Genomic DNA, 18,196 nt, shown 5'->3' with positions numbered 1-18,196 from the left:
ATCAGCATTAGTGTACATCCTTCTCTGCCTCTCAGATCTCGCTGCTGTCTGATGTTTTTAATTAATTTTTATTTGCTGTGCATTAGAAAAGTTGGAATATTTTAACTGGAAAAGTTGGGGGTAGTCTTATACTCCGGAAAATACGTTACTTTTTTGAGCCATGTGATGTCTACAGTTTGTCTTATGTATATGTATTACTTTGGCAACAGTGGTTGCCAAAACTGTACCCAGTATGCAGTCTGACTAGTGATATGTACAGTTTATTCCTCATGGTGTGCATCTATGCCCCTTTCACAATAAATAGTCTTTACTTTAATATGTAGGAATTTAAAAACCTGTTAATACCAATTGGGGGGGGTCCTTTTTTCCCCCACATATATTTTTTAAGCTCCCTAGGTGTTTGAACAAGAGACAAGCAATACGTATTATTGTGCATCACACTATAGCAGCACCTTTGAAAGGGTGGAATTTGAGTACCAAGGACTTTTAGTAGGCCTAAAGCTGCCATTGTGACCACTCAGTACGTCCCTCCTAACCATATAGATGCTGTGTTCACTTTTGAACACAGAATCTAGGTGTTCAAATGGCCTGGATATAAAACTGCCACCTCAAAGTCTACCTCAAATCAAAGCTTAAATCCCAGCCATTTCACCCCCCTAGACGCCCTAGTCAAAAACAACAACAGCGTTTAGAAGGTTAGGTGCTCAGTGTTTGAAGCTATGCATGGAGGGCTGGGAGCGATAAGGCTGCAAAGGTCTGGTCTAGGATCTTCCTATAACATGGGGGGGAACATATATGTAAAACCTGCATACAAGTACACCAATCTTAAATGCCCCGCCCCCTTTTCCCAGGTGGATTTACTAAGAGGCTACACCGGCTTCCAGCTTACCTATAAAGGCAGTAACTTTTGGGTTTATGATTCCACTTGGCAAGAGATGAAAATCATATTCAACAGAATCCACCACAACTGTGTGGCCTGCATTATTCCCTCCCTATAAAGAAAGGAAACACAGGCTTTAAAAAATTTAAATATCTGGACATATAAATATCTGGACATATAAATATCTGGTAACATTACAATGAGACACCTATCTCACCATCACTGCAGCACGTCTAAGGACCCTATTACACCGATACATTTTTTTGAGCCAAAGCCAGGAGTAGACTATAAACAGAGAACTGGTAACAAAGGAAATACTAAAATTTCTCCTCTTTTCAGATCCATTCCTGGTTTTGGCTTTAAAAAAATCTGTCAGATAATTTGTTGGTGCAATAGGGCCCTTAGGGTATGTTCACACACAGAGTTTTACCGCATTAACACAATGAAGGGCGGTTGTACACCAATTAACTGAATAAAGGGGTACTCGGAGCTGTTTTTTGCTAATGGCTTTAGTAATTGCCTGGCAACAATTGGGGACGACACAGGCCCCTCTGCTGCTCCCACACTTTGTGTCAGGAACTGCAGGACCCAATATCCTGCTAAGTTCTAGTGCTGCTACACAGTGCTAAAAAGAGCAGGACCCCCTTTTACTGTATATTCTTATATACAGTACACGATCCCAGTGTCTGGCAGCCACTGCAGAAAAAGCGGTCATTGTTGTCACCATCCACTCTACTTCTAGCACAGTGACAGCAATCACCAGTCACTCTGTGTAGGCTGCCAAACACTGGGATCGCTTTGGGCAGCCTCTTCCCCCTATATACTGTATATAAGACTATACAGTACACAGAGGGGCAGAGCTGGAAAATAGCAGATGATCGGGAACTGCATGGCTTAAAATAAGCCATCTATAAGAAAATAAAAAAATTGTCTCGAGTACTCCTTTAATTACTGCAATAAGAAGATGCAGTAATGCAATGAAATGATCATTTAATGTACTTAAATGATGCATTCATATAATCATATTTTTACTGCGTTCCTGCATGTGTGAACACAGAACTTCGTGTAAAAGGGAATGTACCATCAGATACATCGCTTTAAGATTTTTACATTAATAAAGAGAATGCTGGTGCCACGCTCCTTTTTTTGAACCGGGGCCTGGTTCAAACGCAAATCAGCAGCGACCAAGGAATGTATAGAATAGATGCTAATAGACAACCTGGTGACTAGTATTATCCATACAATGACCCAATATACAGAAAACTAAGTCAAGTATTAAAAGGGAGATGGGGTTCTCAACAGATTTCCCCCATCAGGAGACCCAGAGGGAAGGGACAAAGGGGAGACATACCAGGAAGCTATATACACATCACATATCTACACAAGGATAGATGCTAGCCACTGATCTGCTGGAAACACAAGTCAAACCAGACATCATCATACACACAGGTCCCAAACAACCAAAGCAATACAGATTGCATAGTTGTCAGATTCACTCAGACCCCGCAAAGCTAAAGGTGCCGCATCTCATTCAGCCATTAGTGAGAATGAAGTCCTGCGATTTCCTGCTGTTGCATGCGACAGGAAAGAGGAAAACACATGTAATGCTTTCTGTACGTTGCAGAGTGGGACACAAAATTGAAAACTAAACTGTCTTCATTACTGGCAGTTAGGGATACCGACTGGTTGGGCCTGTAAGATTATTATGTGGTGTATAAGGGATGGTGAGGGGATGATGCAAGTAACTGAATGTTTAGGAGGTACATGGGGATAAATAGACCGCCTAGGCTAAAACATAAGGTTGGATGAATACTTAGTACATATACATAAGAATAGATTACATTAGACCATTAAAATTGCATAGCCCCACTCAAACTCGAAAAAAATGTGGCCAAGTTTTTCTAAGCCTGGATGGGGTATTAACCAAATCCACTTACACATCTTCAACTCTGACCCAAAACTCTCCCTACATGCTCCTAGTAAACCAAGAGGCCTAGTCTACTTTGTCTTCATGATTTCCTTGTTGAAAAATAATAAAAAACACAATTGATAAAAAGAAAAAGGGGTGTGACCCCCTTAGGAACCTGTTCTTGTTAACCCATAGCCTACCCCATTTCCAATTAATACACAATAAAAGTAGTAAGTAGAAAGAAGGGGAGAAAGCAGAAGTGGGGAATGACAGTGATACACATACAAATCCCCATGTTTCTTGGGTAACCGAGTTAAATGTACATATGACTATTTTTTAAGGCCTAATGCAAAAAAAATTGCTATTGAACACCCATGGGGTCTAAATGCTCATTATACCCCTAGACTAATTATCTGAGGGTATAGTGTCAGAAATGGGGTCCCCTGACAGGTGTGCTCACTATACTGGTAGCTCATGTACGGCGCTATTCAATTCATGGTTAAGGGGGGGGGGGGGGTCTCGCCAATAGAGTCCAGTGCTTCACCCCCCGGCCCGGTAATCATTAATTGAATGGCGCCGTACGGGGGATTCAGGCCGCGGTGCAAGAAAAGAATCGCGGCACCGGCTTCCCCGTGCCAGCGCCGTTCGGTTCATGTGTGATATTAAATTAGAGAGTTTACCTGATGGTACATTCTCTTTAAATACAAACTACATGGAAACGACACCGAGGATGAAGGTAAGAGACTTGCCTTTCTCCTCAGCACCATGTGCACAATAGAGAGACATCAAAATGTTAGATTTACCTGCTGATAGTTTACCTTAACACACTTTTGCCAGATTTTGAAGGCCATAGCAAATGTAGTTTTTTTTTACTTCTGATGCTTAGTTATTTGCAAGCTAAAGAGCTGGAAGCTGTGCTGGTCAGATCACGGTCAAGCTACACTTCTGCACAGTAGTGTAATATGACCACAGTATTACAACACAATGACGTTTTACACCGACCGTTATAGCCTGCTCCATAACATGGACCTTACGACCTTACATTGGGCTACTATAGCAACCATCAGCAACTCTGTAATGCGATATGCCAGGGATGCCAATGGGCTACAGGAGGATTCCTTCCCTCCTGTAAACCCTACTGACCACAGCACCTACAGAGTTAAGCTGCAGAGACCGGCACAAGTCTGATCTTGGACATTGCAGACTGAGTGTGGCTGTGTTTTACTGCTTCTATGCCCACCCAATCGCCAGCTTGAATAGTTTTGTTGCTAGGACTTATGTCCTGGAGCGGAAATGGGTTAAATTCAATGGGGTCTGTCGGGGTCTTTTTGTGACCATCTGCCTCAGTTTGTCAGTGCCAAACGACACTGCAATGAAAGCCTCTGATGCAGGATGGACTGAGCCGAAGGTTGTGATCAGATATTTTTGCTAAAATAGGGCTATTTTACAGAAATTACACAAAATGAAATGTGTAAACATGGCCTTAAAGTAGCCTTACTGCCGCCCTGCATTAACCCCTTAACTACAATGAACGTAAATGAACGCAGACCATGACGTAAATGTATGCCATGTGTCATCTGGGCCATGACTTTCGTGGCATACATTTACGTCATGGTCTGCGGGGGCTCTATGATGCGAGCTGAGTTCCTCACTGTTATGAGGGGCTGCCACGGTCCTGCGGCCACCCGCCATTAACCCTTTCAATGCCGTGATCACTACATTTAGAAGGGCCCTATTACACCACCAGATTATCTGACAGATTTTTTTGAGCCAAAGCTAGGAATAGACCATAAACAAGGAACAGGTAATTAAAGGAAACACTGAGATTTCTCCTCTTTTCACATCTATTCCTGGCTTTGGTGTAAAAAAAAAAAGATCTGTCAGCTTAACCTTATGGTGTAATAGGGCCCTAATGTGGGGGTCCTTATCATTGTAACCGACTGCCAGAGGTCTCTTACCTTCCTCCATGCAGTCAGATGGGCGAATATTGCACAATATTGCCACAGGTAGGCTCTATGCAATGATCACAGATAACACTGATCGATGCTATTGTATATAGTAAGTGTAATGAAAGCATATGTAAGTCCCTTAGGGGAACTCAAAAATAAAATACATAACAATTAAATAAACATATAGTGTAACGTGCGTAAATGTCTGAGTTATTAAAATGAGAATGTTGTTTACGGTGAACAGCGTAAACAAAAGTGGTAAAAGAGAAACACTAATTTTACCATAAACTGCATTATGTAAAAACGGAGCACTCCCTCAAAAAAAATTACCCCATAAATAATATTTTGGGTGTTTCATCGTTCATTTTATGGTAGACTAAAAGGCTAGATTACAAAGTACACCTGTTCCTGAAAAAAACAAGCCCTTATATGGCCCTATAGATGGAAAAATAAAAGTTATAGCTCTTAGAAGGCGAGGAGGAAAAAACAAAAATGCAAAAATGAAAGTTGTCACAGTCCGTAAGGTCATTTCAGGCTCTGTCCTTAAGGGGTTAAAATAAACGAGTGCATACTTACCAAATCCCCCCCCCCCCCCAACTCTGTTGGAGCCATTTCCGCATATGTTAATTATAAAGCGACTCGATAGCGGGTCGGCTGTTATTTAGGGCGGTTAGATTAGCAGATTGGGGTTCCTCAGCCACTGAAATGAATGGCATTAGATGATCTCAGCCACAGCATACACTGGCAGGATGCAAACAGATACCCGAGACGGAGTCAGAAAACATAGCGTGAACACCTACTCCTAAAGGGACTCTCATCTCCAACCCACCCCCCTCAAAACCGTAAACTAAAGTCATCTCTAACTAGGGTAAAGGATGCAGATTCCAAGTATGTAGTTTGTAGCTTTCTACTCCTATAAATTTCACAGTTGTAAGCCTCCAAACTGGTATGTTGTTGCACAGAGAGGACTACTTAGCTCATGAATATAATAGGGAGGACTACTTGAATTCCTTCATTTATGGCTTACAGCAAAGGAATCCATAGAACGATGAAAATTGCAGATATAGAATCAGCGTTGTATACTCTACTGATGTATGATCAACTGATAACCAAAGTTTGGAGGTGACAGTGTCCCTTTAAGCTGCGTTTAGAATGCATTGTGAAGGCGGTCAAAACCTTGTCCAAATTTCCTCTATAATGGGCGTGCTGCCAGGAATATCAGCGACATCATGCAGGTATTGGTTAAGAAACTTGAATGTGCTTTCCACTGCATTGTGATGTGGACGCACTGCCTTAGGCTGCTCTTATATTATCCAAGTAATTTGGTTCCATACCTTAAGTTCAACGTTAAAGGGAATGTATCACCCAGATTTTTCAGATACTAAACATTATTCTTTTGTTCTTATCTGTTTCTATTTTCTGACTGATTTTTTTCCCCTTTATGTACATTTTTATGGAGGCTGCCACCTTGCCTGAGCGGTTTTGAACAACAGTGTCTGTCTCCTTGAGATGAATGTAAAATATCACTGAGCATGTTCTGTGACCTGTGAAGAGGTCATTCCACGGGGAGCTGCTATAGTCTCTATCTACTGGTGTCACATGTTGCTGCAATGCTGTACAGATCACTTTACAGCAGACTTCTCTTATCAACACAAAGTATCAGTTTTGTTTTAGCCCCAGTGCTGAGAATGAAAACTGAAGATCTCAGGATTAGTTTATAATAAAGATAGGGAAAAAAATTGTATATATCTCCAACATAAAAATATTTACCACCTTAGTGACCATTGATACAGCTTTTTACAGCGGTCACTAATGGGCCTTATTTTGTTCCCATTGCTTTTAACTGTTACATACTGCTGTTAAAATAATGGGCTCTGGTGGTGTTAGCCTGCTATAGTTACTGATCAGAAATCAAGCAGCGAGGTCCTGGCCCTCTAAAGACCCCAGCATAATGCTGACACATACAATACATTGCACTACAGTGTGATGCTGGGTATTGTAACAGTGATCACTTAAAAAAAAAGAAACACAAATCCAACCCAATCCAATCCATCCAATTACATTTTATTCCCTATTCAACATAAACTGTCACATAAAAGCTCAAAAAAAAAAAAGGCTGCATGAGAGCCGAGAACTAAGCAACAACTGCACAATTTTGCACAGAATTTTTTGTGCTTACGCCATTTACCGTGCGAGATCAGGAATGTGATAATTTAATAGTTCAGGCGATTATGCGCCACGCAATACCAAATATGTTTATTTTTAAAAAATGGGGAAAGGGGGGTGATTCAAACTTTTATTAGGGGAGGGGATTTATTAATGAAAAATTTTTTACTTTTTTAGGGTGGTATTACACGGGCCGATAAGGGCCCGATAATACCTGTAAATGAGCAGCGATCTTCTAGATCGTCGCTTGTTTACTGGACCTATTACACGGCACGATAATCGTTTAACAAGGGCTGCAAGGACATCGTTACCGATGTCCTTGCAGCCCTTGTTTAAACTGGATGCATTACCTATCCACGCTCCAGGGCTGCTCCTGCTGTCCGCTTCTCCCCAGGTCCCGCGCGCTCTAGCTTCAGAGTGGCCTGTCAGCTGACAGGCCGCTCTGAAGCTGGAGCGAGCGGGACCCGGGGAGAAGACCGCAGGAGCAGCCCTGGAACGTGGATAGATAATGTATATCGTCAGTCGCCAGCCGCACACCGCTATTACACATAGCGGTACGCGGTCAGCGCCCGAGATCTATGCAGTATAGATACACTGGATAGATCCATGAGGTAAGCACTCTATTGCTATCGGCTGCGGCGGGCGGGCGATCCCCCCCCCCCCCACTAGACACCAGGGAAGTGGAAAAGCAGCATTTTTAATGCAGCTGTCAGCTTTGACAGCTGCCCTTAAAATGCTAATTAGCGGGCACAGCAATCAGACCGTGCCCGCTAATAGCCACGATCCCGGGCTGCAGATAGCACCCGGGATCTCGGCAGTTCAGATTGAGGTTTCCTTCTGGCAAGTTAGGCTATGTTCCCACAACGTCAAAAATAGAGAAAAGACGTCCGATTTTAAAGTTTTAAATAACTTCCCTTATTGCCGCGATTTAACTGACTGCTATGGCAATGCATTGAAGTCAATAGAAAGACGGACGTCCAACGAACACAATGTCTATATCATAAAAATGTAAGTCTGTCTGTCCCAAATAAACTTCCAAACGCCTGAACCGTTTGACGCCAAATTTGCACACAGATACATTGGGTGCCCGGGAAGGTTACTGCGAAGGTCCCGTCCCCCTACCCCATCTATACAGTACATGTATACAGGACCCCCTACCCCCATCTATACAGTACATGTATACAGGACCCCCTACTCCATCTATACAGTACATGTATACAGGGCAGTGTTACCAGCTGCTACTGCCCTAAGCACTAAACCTGAGGACGCCCCATCCTCACTCACCAATTAGCATCAGGATAGATTGGTACATAATAGCTCCAGAGGTCACATTTAACACCACCATAACACTGCCATACCAGACCTGACCAATACCGCCACACTGTGACTGGATAACACTGCCATACCAGACCTGACCAATACCACCACACTGTGACTGGATAACACTGCCATACCAGACCTGACCAATACCACCATACCATGACTGGATAACACTGCCAGACCTGACCAATACCACCATACCCCCCTTCGAAAAGACTAGATTTTCTGGCAAAACTGAACAGGAGGTGGAAGACTAGAAAAATAAAAAAAATGTAAAAGTTGTTTCCTTCCCCCTGCTCCCTGGTGCTGCGCCCATGCAAGGTGCTGCCCTAGGCAGACCAAGAGTGCCTAATGGTAAATACGACCCTGGAGGTATACAGGACCCCAAACTATACACTACAGGTATACAGAACCTCCACCAACTCTATACTACAGGTATACAGGACCTCCACCGACTATATACTATATATTCTATACTACTAAGTATACAGGACCAAAAACTATACACTACAGGTATACAGGAACTTCACGTATACAGGAACTTCACGAACTGTATACGACACGTATACAGGACCCCAAACTATACACTACAGGTATACAGCACCTCCACCAACTCTATACTACAGGTATACACGACCCTCAAACTATACAGTACAGGTATACAGGACCCCCGAACTATATACTATAGAACACTACAGGTATACAGGGCCTTAAAACTATACACTACAGGTATACAGGAACTCCACCAACTATATACTACAGGTATACAGGACCCCCAAACTATATACTTCAGGTATATAAGATCTCCACCAACTCTATACTACAGGTATACAGGACCCCCACAAACTCTATACTACAGGAATACAAGACCCCCAAACTATACACTACAGGTATACAGGACCTCTACCAACCATAAACTACAGGTACACAGGACCCCCAAACTATACACTACACGTATACAGGACCCCCGAACTATATACAACAGGTATACAAGACCTCCACCAACTATACACTACAGGTATCCAGGACCCTCAAACTATAAACTACAGGCATAGAAAACCTCCACCAACTATACATTACAGGTATATAGCACCTTCACCAACTATATATAACAGGTATGCAGGACCCCCAACTATACAGTACAGGTATACAGGACCTCTACCAGCTATACACTGCAGGTATACAGTACTTCACAAACTATACAGTACAGGTACACAGCCCCCCCCCCCCCAATTATACACTACTGGTAAACAGGACCTCCCTCAACTATACACTACAGGTATACAACCCCCCCCCCCCCCAATTACACACTACAGGTATTCAGGACCCCCTCAACTATACACTACAGATATACAACCCCCACCCCCCAACTAAACACTACAGGTATACAGGATGGATGTTTGAAGTTTTTAGTTTATTTCTAATGTGCAGTAACAGTGCAGAATTGTCGGGTATATAGGGGCATAAAGGGCTACTGGCGATTTCCCCTTAAAAAAAAACAACAAGGACATAGATTGGCCTCCTGGGCACCTTAGAATAAATCTACTTAACACACTGAAACCTTATACCCGGGCAGCGCCGGGTACATTTTCTAGTAATGAATAAAAGACATTTTTATCGGGGATGTCAAAATAATGAACATGATTATTTTCGGACATCTTTTGCAAACAACGGACGTTTTCTATTAGTTGTTCACACAGTTTTTCTTTTGTCACCTTTCTTTCTACTCTTTTACTATTAAATTTAATAGACTTTTTAATTAAGCCACATCCAGAGGGCAATTAGTAACCCAAACTAGATTTATGTACCACCAGTTGTCATTGCACTAAGGGGAGGCTAGACAGCTAAATAATGTCCATTACTTTAGATTCAAAATGACGGACGTCATTTTAAAAGGAGCTGAAAAAATGTTGTGTAAACATTGCCTAATCATGGTCCCCGATGTGTCAGCATTGTAACCCCACCCCTATGGGCGTGATTCAAAGCTCTATCTCCAATATCTATCTGCGACTTTATTACTGCACTTGCAGGGTACAGAAGGGTCCTATACGCGCTGTAGTGCGCATGCGCAATAATGAAGCAGTCAGAGCGTCAACGCGATAGAAGGCCCGCCTCATGGTGACGTGTGGGACAGAGCTTTGAAGCACGCCCAGAGGGATATGATGACAGTACTGACAATTTGCAGGTCATACTGGGCACGGACGCTGGCTATATGCACATGATTGGGAAGTTTGCTGTGTGCTATATCAGCACGTTTCCTTAGGCGTTATTTAGTGGTCACTACCCCCTCCAGTTCAGGTGTGGTTTGCAATTATGTTCCATTTATTTCTATGAAACCGAGTTCAAACCCCACCCAATCTGGAGACGAGAGGGGGGAAGTGGCCATGTTATTGTAGGGCTGGATAACCCCTTTATGAGTGCAGTAAAGGTGCCCTCCTGTGTAAGAGCAGCCTAACCATGTGGCTGAGGGCAGCTACAGGCTGATTGTGCCCCGAGGTCCCATTACTCAGAGTGTAACAGGAAGTGACTAGGTGTGAATAGTGGCGTGTCAGGAGACTGCGGTAGTATGAGGGGCAGCGATCTCATTACAGCGGCCAGGAGTCTTCCTCTTCTCCGTGTGTCTGTACGTCACAGTCAGGGCCCGGCCGCCATGCTCGGTGACCCGTGACTCTTTCGTCCTTGTGCACCCGACAGTTACAGCAGAAGCTGAGGAGACAGTCAGCGCCCAGGCAGTAAGGTGAAGCCTCCCGCAGCCCGGCTACAGCGGCCTTACTAACATTAGGCCCGGCACCTGACAGGAACACACAGCTCTCCCGTTATGGGGAAGAGCGCGGCCGCATATACCTGACAGGGACACATACACCGTCCCCGTTATAGGGATGAGCCTGGCCGCCTGTACGGTAACCCCTCCCGTTATCCCCCCAGAAATCCGCCAGTCGCGCCCTCAGTGGGAACATTTGGCGCGTAATAGTGAAGGACGCCCCACGTGTCAGGCGAGCGGCGCGGGCGAATGTCACTGCAGTATGACTGGCTGGTGTGTGGAGACTGCGCCCCCTCACAGGCCCGGCACTCACCTGACAGCGGCACACAATGTCTGCGTCCTGCGCCAGCAGATCCACCACCTTGCCCTTCCCTTCGTCGCCCCATTGAGCTCCGAGCACCACGGTCACTCTGTTCGGCACTGTCGCAGGATGAGCCGGGTTTTCTCCGTTAGACATGATGGCTGTTCGCGTCGCTCCGCTGCCCGAAGACATGACACCTTTAAATCATACAGCAGGAAGGAGAAAGCTGATGGCAGCAAATAGTGCGCAAAGTTAGACGGAGCCGCCGGGCGTCTGTCCGTAACTTACCAACCAGCTAACAAGGCAGGAAGGGGGAAAAAGAAGAAGAAAAAAACAGTAACCCTTTGTGTACCTCCCTCCTCGTGTAATTTGCAGTTGGCGAAATTTGGTTTTATTTAGCGCCATCTGCCGGTCCTCAGAGGGAGCTGCAATAGGAGGAAACCAAGAGGCCAGTGACTCAGTCACACCTAGCAACAACTCTGGCACTAGATGATGTGTACCTCAGTCACACCATAGACAAAGAACGTAAAGGGAGATTTATCATGGAAACCAAAGCTCAACTTTTATTTTTATTATTGCTTTGGGAGTCACTGTCATGAAAAATAACTTTTGACAAGTCATGGGCACCGCTGCTCCCTGCCGCTCCTCCCCGGGTGCCAGGAAAAGCTGGATCTAGTGCCCTCCATGCCAAGTCCGTATCTCTGTAAAGGCTAGTGCCGACAATGTAAGTCTATGAGCCTTCATGGTTGGAATTAGGGTATGTGCACACTACAGAATTTGCATGGAAATTTTAAGTGGAGTCCATACGGCAAAAGTTCCACCTGTCCCATAGACTCAGTGATATTCTGAAGCTCAATCCACCATCCCCCCCAAAGAATTGACACGGTAATTCTTTAGGCGGGCGGCGGAATGTGCTTCAGAATATCATTGAGTCAATGGGTATATGGAATTTCAAGCGGAGTCCGCCACACAGGCTCTGCTTGAAATTTCCACACAATTTCCGTAGTGTGCACATACCCTGAGTGGCTGTCCTTGTGTCATATTACAGCTAAGCCATCTTCACTTTGAACATCACTGTGCACATCTCAAAAACATGAGAGAAAAATAATTATTTTTTTACTTTAAATTTGGCAATCTAGTAACTCTAAAACCTGTAATATTACAGTGGTGTTACAGAATGGAAATATTGTATCTTCAAGCCAGAACTGTATTAAAGAAAAGTCGTAATTGGTTCTAAAGCTGCCAAAATGTCACCTAAAATAAGAAAAAATGAAGAATAAAGCGAATCTGTCATGCTCTAACCTCCAACTGAGCTGGCAATATTACTGGATAGATAACATTAAACACATTCAGAAATTATCTTTGTTGTCCGTATAAGTGTTTTTTATTTAATAAAGTAAAGGGGCCAATAATAGGTTATAGACTACAGAACATCATGCAATGTCAATCTGCTGTTTATAAGCCCAGCAAAGTATTGCATTAAAATAGGCTTGCACTCCCGGGATAGGGACATAATATATTATAAAGCTTTTGTGTGGCCTCATCTGGAGCAATCTGTTCAGTTTTGGAACCCAACTCATAGAAAGGACGTCCTAGAGCTAGAACAGGTACAAAAGCAGGTAACTAAACTAATACATGTCAGGACAGTAGGTACAGAACAATAGAGAAGGGACAGGGAGAGGACACAGACCGGACTCCCTAGCCTGTCCTACCCGGCTGACCCTGCCTACTTGCCTCAAACAGCCCTAAGCAGCTGCCGACAACCATGGTGACGCTCCCTTACCTGACGCTATAGTGATAACACAGAACAGAGACAAGACAGAAAGAGATCAAGGGAAGGTCGTACAGGCTGAGATCAAACCAAATAATGCAGCACAAAATCAGTAACCAAGAGAGTAGTCAGGGAAACAAGAGCTGAGGTCAGGAAAGCCAGATAACAATGCAGACATACAAAATAGGAGATGCTAGCATGCTACTGGAAACTAGTCTAGCGAGTACTGGAAGAATCAGGGGTTGTTATATAGGAGGTCAGGGGCTCGGTCCAGAATGTAATTGGACAACCGCCTTGATCCTCAAAATGATCACCTGTACCAAGCTGTACTGACTGGCAGATGGACCTGCCAGTCACAAACAACAAAGTGCAGCACAACTACAGGGTTTAAACTTTTCGCCGGGTGTCGCAGACCCACAACTGTACGCAGTCGAATATCTTGACGTCACCTAGCCGGGAGTGCCACAAGATGACGCGGAGGGCACACCGGCAACACACTCTGTGAAGCTGCCACAGCGCACTCCTGGAGGTGTGGGGCTGTGCTCCAGCTAATGAGGAGGACGTCAGTGGACCGCTGGAAGGTAAGGATATAGCAATAAGAGGAATTGAGCATCTTAGTTATGAGGATAGATTAAAATAATTACATTTCTTAAGTCTTGAGAAGAGACGTTCAAGGGGAGATATGATTAATTTATTTAAATATATAAATGGCCCCCACAAGACATATGGGGAGAAGATGTTCGAGGTAAAACCCCCTCAAAAGGGGGCACTGCCTCCACCTGGAGAAAAAAAGGTTCAATCTCCAGAGGCGACAGGCCTTCTTTACCATGAGAACTATGATCTGTGGAACAGTCTACCCCAGGATCTGGTTACACCATAAAAAGTGGAGATCAAAGTAATTAGACCAAACTAACCAGTACAGGATTATAATAGGTCCTTTTCCGGCGGTAGCCCAGGGCCCATGGCCACCGAAAAAGACTTATACTTTCAGTGGTGTATTGTCTCCTGGCTACATTTCTGCCATGATTTGCAAAAAATCACTGCTTTTTTACCACATATCAAGGCATCATGACATTATCTATTCTGTACTATGAACACTACGCTAGTGCTGCTATAGTTACAGTGGGGTGGCCTATGGTAAAGTCAATCCACCCCTGAAACTAACAAAAATGTATATTTATTGAATGTAGAATTTATCCATCCCCCTTCTTTTCATCCATCCCCTCCTTGGTTGAACTTGATGGACATGAGTCTTTTTTCAACCGCACTATGTAAGATCGCTGAACTGACTGCATGGAGATAAGTATGAGACCTCCGGAAGACAGGGAAAACAATTGGGTTTTCACACTGCGGGGGTCTCAATTGGACAGTGACAGGATTGCAGCTCAAATAATTGGTTAAGGGCGTACAGCAGCATGATCGCAACTGCCCGTTTTTAAATGTGAAGACCCAGCTGTTGATAGCAGCTAGTCCTCACTCTTTATGAAGCATGCTCAGCTGCTGGGTTCGCTTCATTGAGACCCTGCGCATTATGGCGTACTTATACGTCATTTTGCAAGGGGTTATTCTCAACAAAATCCTGAAAATTAAAAATGTATAAATCACTGAGCCTAGAAGGCATCCATTCCAGTTAAAGTGTAGTGTAGTTATAACTTTCAACTAAAAAAACAAAACGGGGGGCTCTACCTAAATAATTAAGGGACAGGGTGCCACTCAAATGCCTAGATTATAACCATAGCAAACCAAAAAGAAGCAAAGACTAGACATCAATCAAGATTGCACTCCACTTGCTAATTATGAAAAAATATTTATATTTATTATATTTATAACTTTCAAGAGTTGATGTAAAATAAAGCACAATTGCAATTTACATTTATTATTTTTTTTAAGTTATCATAGAAAACACAGCACTGCCTGTTTTCTGACTCTTTTTCCCCCTAAGAGTCTAAACACAGGAAGTCCCGTGTTTCCTACGTCATCTGTGCGCTCACAGAGAATGCTGTTACTTGGTTGATGGGCGCATTGAGTCGTGACACTCTATACTGGCAAGACTTCATGTGTTTAGTCTCTTTTTTTTTAACCAGCACAAGACTAAAGGTCCTATTCCACGGGCCGACTTGAGGAGCAAACGAGCGCTCTCAGCGCTCGTTTGCTCCTTGTTCCCCGCTCACTGCCACCACTATTCCACACGGCAGAAGCGAGCGGGTAAGTCCGGGGGGGCCGCCCGGGTGATCGCTAGATCGTCCGGGCAGCCCATAGCATACAGCAGCGTCTGCTGCCGCCGCTCCTATTCTGCGGAGCGCCGGCAGCAGATCGTTGCTGTATCAGTCGTTTGTTTTTCAACATGTTGAAAAACAAACGACTGCAACGATCAGCCGACATGAACGATGTCGGCTGATCGTTGCCTTCTATTCCACAGGACGATTATCGTCCGAATACGGACCATAATCGTTCCGTGGAATAGGGCCTTAAGTATCTTAATGAAAATAATCTTATAACACAGCACCAGCATGGGGTTATGAGGGATCGGTCCTGCCAGACTAATCTGATCGGCTTCTATTAGGAGGTCAGTTATAGACTGGACCTGGGGGAGGCTGTGGATGTTGTGTATCTGGACTTTTTAAAGGCATTTGATACTGTGCCCTATGAATGATTGGTCAATAAAATGATGATGGGACTAGGGGAAAATATATGTAAATGAGTAACTGGCTGAGTGATAGGAAACAGCAAGTTGGTCATTTATGGAACATATTCTGATTGAGTTGGGTACCGCAGCGCACAGTATTGGGTATTGGGTCCCCTTATTTTTAATATATTTATGTAAGAACTGCACCTGTTGGGTCCTTGGTGCGTTCCTCAGGTCGTAGAGCACGACTGTAAATAAAAAAAAAAAACACTGGGTAAAACTGCTTCTATAAAAGGACCTGGGGGTATTGGTTACAGTAAACTTAACTTTAACAGTCCCATACAGCAGCTGCCAAGGCTACACATAAACAACATACAACATAAACAACCAGTCTGTGTCTGTATGGAGCTTTTAGATGCAATGAATAAATATTGAACTTCTCTTTTACCTTGTTACGCTGGACTTCCTTTCTTAATATGTGCGCACCCTCTCCAGATTTAAAGATGCAGTGTCACAATTTCTCTCTACCTCTTTCTGTGGCCTAAGACTATTTAAGGAGGGTTTCTGCGCAGTTCCTATGCCTGAGAGTCAAGGTCCATTGGTACTGCTAAGGTGTTTCTGTATTTGTTTTGCAAAAGCATCCCTGAGTTTTTCCGTCCTGGTTCCCGTTGTGGTGTTCCCGTGGTGGTGTGGTGTTTCTGCTGTCTTGTTCTATCCTTCTGGTTGGTTCCTAGATTCTGCTTTCCTATGTGTTCTGTTCTGAGGGGGTACCTGACCCTATCCATGTACGTCTCCAGTATCTTTCCCTTCGTCTGTCATCTACATCTATTGTGCCCCACGCACCACTGAATTAACTCAGCTTCTGCGTAATAAGGAGGACTGCATAGTTCGTAGGCCTTCTATTTCCTTGCTTAGAACCATAATGGCGATACGCAACGAGCTAAAGGACTTGGCACTAGCTAAGGGCAGTCGTCTTCTTTCATTCACGAAGCATAAATATTATGCGAAGAATAATAAAGCCCACACACTACTGGCTTTCCAGCTACGTGACCAAAATGTCAAGAAAACCTCTTTTGCCGTGAGAGGCTGACAGGGTAAACTGCATTATGACCCATCAGGTATTACCAATATCTTCTCAGACTATTATTACTCCCTCTACTCCCTCCCTACCACTCTCCCTCCTGACCCCTCTGAGCGAGGTAGCCTTTTTAAGTCCTATCTTGAGTCATGTGGCCTACCGAAACTCTCTTCTGCTGACTTGAAATCTCTTAATGTACCCATCACCGCAGAACAATTAGAGGAAGTGTTTAAAGGTCTTCCATCAGGAAAATCTCCTGGTACAGATGGTCTGCCCTACACGTATTATAAAACGTTCTCTGCCATTTTATGACTTCACATGCTTTCTCTTTTTAATTCTTTCCTCAGTGGTGAAGAACAAATACCTTCTGCAATGCTGGGTTCATTTATAACGGTAATTCCGAAACAAGACAAGGACCCTTCAGACCCTGCTAGCTACAGGCCTATCTCTCTGCTCAACGCGGATCTAAAGATATTTACTAAGGTATTAGCAGTGCGATTGGGGATGGTCCTGCCGACCTGCCGACCAGGTGGGTTTTGTGATAAACAGGCAGGCAGGTGACAACACCAGACAGACTATTGACCTGATTGAGATTATGAACAAAACAAACTTTAAGGGTCTACTTTTAAGTTTGGATGCAGAAAAGGCCTTTGACAGGCTTGGCTGGCCCTTCCTATTTGCAGCCTTGCAATCTTATGGCATTTTAGGGCCTTTTCTGCATGCCATCCAAGTGCTTTACTCGACCTCTACGGCTCAAGTTAACTGCCTCACGCCACTTCTGCCTCAATAGCTATACATAATGGGAATTGGCAGGGGTGTCCCCACTCCTTTTTGTTCATAGTATAGAGCCGCTGGCAGCACAGATCCGCCTTTCCCCAGATGTTCAAGGGGTCCAGGTTAGGGATCGGAAGTTTAAACTCTCCTTGTTTGCGGATGATATCTTACTTACTCTCCATAACCCACTAGTCTCGCTCCCTAACCTCCACTCCATACTGGAAAAATATGGAGCCTTATCAGGCTACAAGATTAATTCACATGAAACTGAAGCCCTCTCTGTGAACTTACCGGCCTCCCTAGTGCAGTCTCTCCAGGGCTCATACTCATACAAATGGGTAGACGGGGGTCTGAGATACCTGGGCACTAACATTACTCAGTTCTTTCGGGACCCTCTACAAACATAATTTACCACATTTCTTCCAGGAAGTGTCTTCCCAACTAACAAAATGGTCTACCCTACCCCTCTCTCTCATAGGCAGGATTAACGCGATTAAAATGAACGTTCTCCCCCGTTACCTGTACCTTTTGGAAACCCTTCCAATCCCTATCTCTGCTACTGTGTTGCGTTGATACCAGGGGTCTCTGTTACATTTCATCTGGGGTGGAGGACGTCACAGGGTAGCCAAAACAGTGCTATGTGCCGGATGGTCCCATGGCG

The 18,196-nt window shown here is 44.2% G+C and overlaps 1 protein-coding gene across 2 annotated transcripts in view; it reads right to left on the bottom strand.

Annotated features, from left to right (window-relative positions):
- LOC138774552 (adenylosuccinate synthetase isozyme 2) overlaps window positions 1-11,673 on the bottom strand; it is a 39,210-nt gene extending 27,537 nt beyond the window's left edge. Inside the window, exons 1-3 of one of the 2 annotated variants that reach the window (XM_069955538.1) lie at window positions 11,575-11,673; window positions 11,299-11,464; window positions 890-992 (exon numbers count right to left, since the gene is read on the bottom strand). In XM_069955538.1, the coding sequence (XP_069811639.1) occupies window positions 890-992; window positions 11,299-11,442 (247 nt within the window). In that variant the 5' untranslated portion in view covers window positions 11,443-11,464; window positions 11,575-11,673. Of the gene's footprint in view, window positions 1-889; window positions 993-11,298 lie in introns of both variants that reach the window. The other variant, XM_069955537.1, reaches the window with a different exon arrangement.
- Between the last annotated feature and the right edge of the window lie 6,523 nt (window positions 11,674-18,196).

Source organism: Dendropsophus ebraccatus, chromosome 15, assembly GCF_027789765.1.
Source record: "Dendropsophus ebraccatus isolate aDenEbr1 chromosome 15, aDenEbr1.pat, whole genome shotgun sequence".
Taxonomy (NCBI): domain Eukaryota; kingdom Metazoa; phylum Chordata; class Amphibia; order Anura; family Hylidae; genus Dendropsophus; species Dendropsophus ebraccatus.
Note: the sequence above shows the minus strand (reverse complement) of the source record. Positions and strands in the feature narration are given on the sequence as shown.